Below are 7,712 nucleotides of genomic sequence, written 5' to 3' on the forward strand. Positions count from 1 at the left end.
ATCTAGATCAGAAGATTGGGTAAGGATCGCCCTCATCTTCACTTGCCACCGAGAAAATCTCGTGGTGTAATCCAGCTGCGGTAGATCGAACTTCAAGGAAGACATGTCGCAAACCCTAGGTTAAAACCTGGGCTCTGACACCACTTGTTACAAACGCAACAAGCAAATAACGAAGAATGATAAAGAAACACACGCAGGGGACACAAGATTTTAACGTGGAAAACCCCTTCCAACACAGAAGAGGAAAAACCACGAGCGCCAGCCAGCAAAACTTCACTATATCGGGAAGTGTTTACAAACGCCGTGGCATATCTTATAAACTGATAAACCCTAGCCGGAGGCTTACAAAAGGTATATAGACGGTGACATCGATCCGTACCACGGCTTACTTCAGACTCCGCTACGCTTCGGCCCAAACTTACCGGCGACGGACCTCGCTTCGCTCGTCAGAAGTTAGCCTCCCTTTAGAATGAATTTGGATCACAATACAACATCGATTACATTGTTGACTATATCAAGTGACAACAAGAAACAAATACATATACGTACTACTGTACATACCCTTTTCATGTTGCAGGTAATCTACATACAAAATACTTTACTCCAGTACGGAGAAGTAATGCAACCTTTAGATGGTTTCCTAGTGCAGATTCCCGATGCCACAACAATTGTAACTGCAAATCCAACACCAAATCCTAGCCCAGTAAAGAGAAACAGTACAACATCTGCGGGTGCTTTGTCCGAATGATGTAATGTCGTGTTTGGAGCTGAGCTGCCACATTGCTTGGACAATGGAGGTCCACACAGGCCAATGTTTCCCATGAATGTGAGATTTGAGAATGTCTGGAAATGAGGTGTTCCTGGTATTCTGCCAACCAACTGGTTGTAGGACAGGTTCAACACCGAGAGGAAATCCAACCATGCCAATTCCTGTGGAATCTCTCCAGACAGACCATTTGAAGAGATGTCGAGCGACTCAAGCTGATGTAGGGCACCGAGCTGAGATGTAATCGTCCCAGTGAGTGCATTATGTGACATGTTTAGCCCACCAAGCAGAACAAGCTCCCCAATTGATTCGGGAATGGTACCATGGAATGCATTATCCGAGACATCGATGATTACAAGGGTCTTCAAAATCTTAGAAAATGTGACAGCAGAACCTTTGTATGTGATTGCAGTGGTAAACTGATAAGTTCGATCAAACTGACCAAAGACGTTTTGCATAAGCAATGTGCGTATGTTAGATTCAGCCACCATGGAACTGAAACTCTTAAACCAGTTGTTTGGCAATGTTCCATAGAAATCATTTGAAGCCAAAGATAAAATCCTTAGATTCGTGAACTCACAATGGTTTTCGTTATTTCGTACTGCAGAAGGCCCGACATGTCCAAAAAACCGGTTAGACTTCAGTACGAGGACTTGAAGTTGAGGAAGCATACTCATCCAACATGGAAAAGTATCATTGATATGATTATTTCCAATATCCAGAACCTGCAAGCCTCTGCAATAAGCTAGAGATCGTGGTAGTTGTCCTTCTATCCAGTTGTTGCTTAAATTGATTTCCTCCAGTGCACAATCTTGCCTGAAATTATGCGGTAATTCCCCTTGAAGTTGATTTGCATTCAAGTTTAATACACCAAGGGAATATGTATCCTCCATTAAACAAGGTGGAATCAGGCCACTCAGGTTGTTGTAAGAGAGATCAAGGAACTGTAGGCCCCTTGCATCACAAATTGAAGGTGGAATTTCTCCAGAAAGGTTGTTACGGGCGGCGCTGAGATAGGAAATACTTATCACTCGAGAACCAAAATTATTTGGGATGGATGAGAACAGGTTGTTTGAGCAATCAAACATCTCAATGCCGGGAGTAGGAATAGGTATGGGCCCTTCCATTAGGTTAGAACTGATATCAAGTGATTCTATACTACCTAGAAAACGAGAGTTGTACCCTATAGTGTTGAATTGATTGTGTGATAAGTTAAGGGCTATCATGTTGTCCCAGATTTTCCAAGCCCAAGTAGGTATAGCTCCATGGATCTGATTATCTGAGAGGTCAAGATAACGAACATATATATTCCTCAAGGAATCAGGGATGCTGGTTATGTTACAAGAGGCTAGACGCAAAGAAAGCATTAGCCCTGAAGAGTTAAATTCCCGGTCTATCACGGAAAGTCTATTGTTTGAGAGACTCAAGCACATTAGACGTGGTATTTCGTAGAATGAACTGAGTTTCACTGTACCAGTGAATTTGTTCGAGTGAAGATATAGCCTTCTCAGTTGAGTTAATTTATATAGTTGTGGGGGTATTGGACCAGAAAAGTTGCAACTATATAAGGCTAACCAGTGTAGGTTCATGAGGTTACTTATTGAAGAAGGTATGTGTCCCGATAATCTGCAGCTCGAGAACTCGAGACGGACCAAAGAAGATAATCTTGTGATCCAAGATGGCATTGATCCTACTATACCAGCTCCGGTTGCCTCTAAGAAATTTAAGGATGTGAGCTTACTGATTGAAGAGGGAAGCTCTTGGGTAAAATCAGTTGCTGCAACTCCCAACATGTTTAAGGATTTCAGATTTCCTAGGGAGCTCGGAATAGGACCAGAGAAGTTGGTATGGCTAACCAACAGTATTAACAATTTACTATCTGGCGAGAAATCTGGCAAAGAACCAGAGATGCCGACATTGTGCCTGATATCAAGAGCTGTCAAATTCTGGTTACTGAAGATTCTCACCGGGAACTGTCCTTCCAGATTATTCAAGGTAAGTCGAAGAACACTTAGAGATGGTAAATCAGCAAGGGAATCTGGGATTGGACCATACAAGTGATTATACTGTAGGTCAATCACAGTGAGTGAGGGTATGCTGGAAAGTGATCCACAAATTGGACTAGTAAGTACGGAATGACGTAGGCTTAGAACCTGGAGGTGAGGAGTAGTGGAATTAGAAAAGGCAGTGCACCACTCCGGACCATTCCTAGACAAGTCCGCCCAGTCGAGATTGAGCTCCCTCAAATTGGCAAGGTTTGCGACCAACGAGGTTATGTTTGGCTCTACGAGACACAAAGAATTATCTGAATATGTGTCAAGCTCTGAATAACCATCGAGGTCTTCCACAACATAAAACGAGGTTGAGAGGTCAAGAGATACCAAATTAGTGAGGCCTCCTATTCCAACCGGTATGTGGCCACCAAAGCTGGAGCTGGAGAGATTGAGATGCGTGAGCTCGGCGAGGCGCTCGAACCCAGAGGCTGGGAGCTGCGATCCGTTGAAGTAGTTCCAGGCGAGATTGAGGTGCCGAATGGAGGTGAGGCTAAAGACAGCAGGATCAAGAGCAGGGCTCTCCAAGTGGCACCCACTCAGGTCAAGGGAAGTCACAAGGCCGTTGGCGTCGTGGCAGCGCACGCCCTCCCAGCGGCAGCAGTTCGTGCCGGCCCGCCATGAGCCGAGGGTGCACGTGGACTCGTTTGTGACGGTGAAGGAGCGCCTCAGCCGGAGGAGTGCGGAGGCCTGGTCCGGCAAGCAATGAACCGGCTTCACGCCGCCGACGGACGTGTGGTTGCTGTACCTAACAGCAACAGAGGAGGAGAGCTGGGATCCTAGGATGACCAGGTAGAGTAGCGATAGCGGATCGCGGCGGCGCTTGAAGATGGAGGACATGTTTGCCAACCTTATGGGTAAAGCTAGGGCGAGTGTTGTGGGCTTGTATGCAGTGTAGATATGTGTACAAGGCCTGCCCCCTATATATAGATACGCATAGATCGATCCACCAATTTAATGGTCACCATGTCTAATATTCTCGCAATTGCAATGGTGACCATGAGCTGTTCAAATAACGATGAGGGTTGACTGACCTGACCGGTGAGTGGACGTGGATGTGGACACCATGGAAAATGTACATGCTTGCATCCAGAGAAAGAACCTTCTATACGTACCATGAATTGTTTTCCAATACCAGTTGTATTTCAAGTGGGATCCAGAGATGCAAATGGGATCCACACGTCCCACTTGTATTTCAAGTGGGATCCACCAGATACCAAATTTTGAACGAGAAGGAGAGAGTTGGCCCAGTTTATAAGAAAAAACAGGATTCAAAACCATACAGTGCCATGTTTATGAGTAAAACCGGCCAAAAAATGAACGAGCAAAGAAACCGGTCATGGACACTACGATAGTCCACCAACGCTACAATGCCGACGTCGATGTGGACACCATGGAAAATGCACATGCTTGTACCCGGAGAAAGAACCATTCTATACCGTACCATGAATTGTTTGTCCAACGCTCGTACAATTAGAATGCAAGTGGGGTTCGTATTTTATTTTATAATTTTTTGTTGAAAACTTGGTCTCAAACATTGACGTAGAAATCATAAAATCAACAGCAAGTGGAAATTTGGTGGAATTCCACTTGACCAATTTTCGTGTAACCTTTTGAGGATGGCAGGATGCTCCTGCAATTTGCGTACAATCAGAGAGTTGACCAATTTTAGAGTTGAGCTAGTTCATAAGGAAAGACTGGGCCCAAAAACCATACATTATCATGGAACCGTCACCCACACAATGCTAGCTCACCAACGGGACAAACACACAACTCCGACTCTGGGGCTTCCGCCTTGACTGTACGAGGGACAAACATCGCACAACTCAACCACTACCGAAAAAACAGGTACTACCATGCAGTCATTCTTTGCCGTGCGCCCCTACAGAGCAAAGAAATCTTTGCCATGCGCACCCAGGAAAATGCACAGCGAAAAAAACATACATGGAAAAGGCAGACACCAACACACGGCAAAGAAGCCATGCACAACAAAGAACCATGCACGACAATGGTCGATACCAGCGCATGGCAAAGATTCTAAGCACGACAATGGCACTGGGCATTGACGCGCATTACCCTTTGTCGTGCGCGCGGCTGGAACGCACGGAAACGCCGCCTTTGCCGTGCGGTCTGCCCTTTGCCGTGTGCCATATGGCATTTTCATTTGTTTTCCTTTCAGTTTTATTTCAATTAATACTTATATTTATTTTTTATTTGTTTTACTTTTTGTTGACTATTTATTAGTGTTACTTAAGATAATGTGTATATAACCATACTATTTCCAATACAACAAGTACTCTCCATCTTCATCCCGCCACATATATCAGGGTTTCAGAGCAATCCGCGCTTCGGAGAATCTGCTAAGTGTTATCACCCAAATGTGAGGAAGGTCACACCGGGGAGCTATTTTTGCACCATTACACCTTCCACCACACTTCCACACATATCACAGGTCCACATGCAAGATTTGGTGGGATTCCGGTGCTCCGGCGATCATTCTCCCCCTCCCCCCAAAACAGCAGTATGTGTGCCTCGACGGGTCCACCCCCTAGATTTCTCCACGCGAGGTTCAACCAATGCACTTTTTCATTGTTTTAGGTTTGTTTAGGACATATACACATGTAAAACCAAGCTTGGGACCCTTTGGCACATGCTAGCCTTCGGTATACCCGCAGCCATTATCCCATGAGCCACCCTTCTCGGTAACTTGTTCTTCAAGACAATCTTCAAAAGTGGGCATACCAAGGTTTCCATCCAATGCCAATGATAAGAAGATATCATCCATCGTGTTGTCTTCAACAAGGTAGTTCACATGCGCTGACGACACTTAGCCACATTATTCCAAGAAGAATTTCCTTGATCTACTAGTTAGGGTTACGGTTAGGGTTAGGGTTAGGGTTTAGGGTTTAGGGTTTAGGATTTAGGGTTTTGCAACTCCTGTGTCAACAGCTACAGTTGCATTACTCCAGCCTTCCCAGTTATCAGAATCATTCCCATCACCTTTGCATTTTGATCCCAGCTTGCATTCGTCGTTGGGCCATTATCCCATGAGCCACCCTTCTCGGTAACTTGTTCTTCAAGACAATCTTCAAAAGTGGGCATGCCAAGGTTCCCATCCAATGTTGGTGATAAGCAGATATCATCCATCACGGGTGTCTTCAACAAGGTAGTCCTCATGCACTGACGGCACTTAGGCACATTATTCCAAGAAAAATTGCCTTTATATACTTGTTAGGGTTATGGTTATGGTTTGGTTTTGTCAACACCCGGATTTTTAAGTCCAGATGCCTATTATGTCCTTCATCGCAATCCCAGGAATATTGTTTTTGCGAGACATAACAGTTGAACATCATAGAGTCATCATTCATTACAATACCAACATAGTCATTACACAAATAGGATCACATGATCCAGTCTCATTACAACACTTGATCTATTGATCATTACACAAATAAGTAGCGGAAGCGAAGTAGTAGTGGACTATCTATTCCACAGGCAACGCTTGATGTTAGAAGCTCCTAGTTGTGGTAGACGTCCTGCTGGTCGTCATCCTCGTACTGCTGCTCGACTTCATATTCTGGCCATTTGAATAGCCAGGGACAAAGCCGTGAGTACTTTCAAGTACTCGCAAACTAATACTAATGTAAGTACTAACATTGCTATTGAGAGTGTTCTAAGCTCTAAGGTTATTTGCATAAAGCCAATTTTAGTTTAGAAATATTTTAGTAAACAACTCTTCATGTGCTAACTAACTCAAGTGGGAACATTAGTGTCATTCCCACAACTCCGTTGTGATTCAAAATCAAAGTCACCGTTCAAGTTCAAAAATTCACAAGTCACCAAGATATAAATTCTGATGACGAAAACAGTAAGGTCTTCCCAATTGTCCATAACCGCGGACGCGGCTATTCGAATAGGTTTACACTCTGCAGAGGTTGCACACTTGTGCCACAACATTTGATTACATCCGTCAGGGATAAACCCCGAATAATCGTAACTCAGTACGCGGATCATCAACCGTTAACCTTTCATTTACACATCCTAGTATAGGCACCTCTCCCCATGAGCTTGGCCTCCCGGTGATAACCAACTGTTATCCCGGGAACTGCACAGGGCTTGGCCGTACAATTCACCTCAATTCACGTCATTTCACTTTCAACGGAGGCAGCCTCGGCATAACCCCTATGACGTTTGTTCAGAGGGAACCCATACTAAGACACATAAATTTCCAGCTAAGCCTTACCCATAATCAGGTATTGTGGGGGTACTCAAGAATTGGAATGGTATCGCATCCAACTCAATCATCGGTTTTTAACCAGTTCACCAAGTCAAATTCATGTCATATTCACCTTCAAAATCTTTCAATGGAAATGACTCATCATTCCAAGGTTTTCACCATTATCATTTCACAAACACATGTTCCCATCTAGAGTAGTCAATTTTAATTTAGCACTAGCATCTAAGTATGAGGGGTGCTAAGTAACTTGCTTTGCTTCTAGGCTAAGTTTGATACTCTTGTACTAATCCAATACTAACCAAGTGAATCATAAATCAAAAAGTACTTTGATAAAACAAAAGCAATAAAGCTGGTAAAGTAAAACTTGGAAGATAGGATCATGTAAAATAAATGGGGTAATGCCTTGCTCATGGTGAGCTTTGCACTTTGCAAGAGTATTATCTTGCCTTGGTTGGGGAATTGGTCAAAGTGGTCTTCTTCTCCTTGGAAGTAGACCTCCTCCTCCTCTTGATACTCCTCGGTACTAGCGTCTAAAATACGAATACGGGGTACACAATTATCATACCAAACTTATTTACTAAACTAAGCACACACATGATTCACACAACTTAAGCTAGCATCACACATTACTATTAAGTTGGTGGATGTGTTTTCTTAT

General features: G+C 43.9%; 1 protein-coding gene across 1 annotated transcript; it reads right to left on the reverse strand.

Annotated features, from left to right (window-relative positions):
- Window positions 1-401: 401 nt before the first annotated feature.
- LOC127338171 (receptor-like protein 6) lies at window positions 402-3,684 on the reverse strand. The gene has a single exon (XM_051364400.1). It carries the CDS (start codon window positions 3,655-3,657, stop codon window positions 583-585), a length of 3,075 nt encoding a protein of 1,024 aa, XP_051220360.1. The 5' UTR covers window positions 3,658-3,684; the 3' UTR covers window positions 402-582.
- Window positions 3,685-7,712: the final 4,028 nt, after the last annotated feature.

The sequence above is a fragment of the Lolium perenne genome, chromosome 3, assembly GCF_019359855.2.
Source record: "Lolium perenne isolate Kyuss_39 chromosome 3, Kyuss_2.0, whole genome shotgun sequence".
In the NCBI taxonomy this organism is placed as follows: Eukaryota; Viridiplantae; Streptophyta; class Magnoliopsida; order Poales; family Poaceae; genus Lolium; species Lolium perenne.

Excerpts from the sequence above, each read along its gene's own strand:
- LOC127338171 (XM_051364400.1), bottom strand. The coding sequence starts at position 3,657 with ATGTCCTCCATCTTCAAGCGCCGCCGCGATCCGCTATCGCTACTCTAC.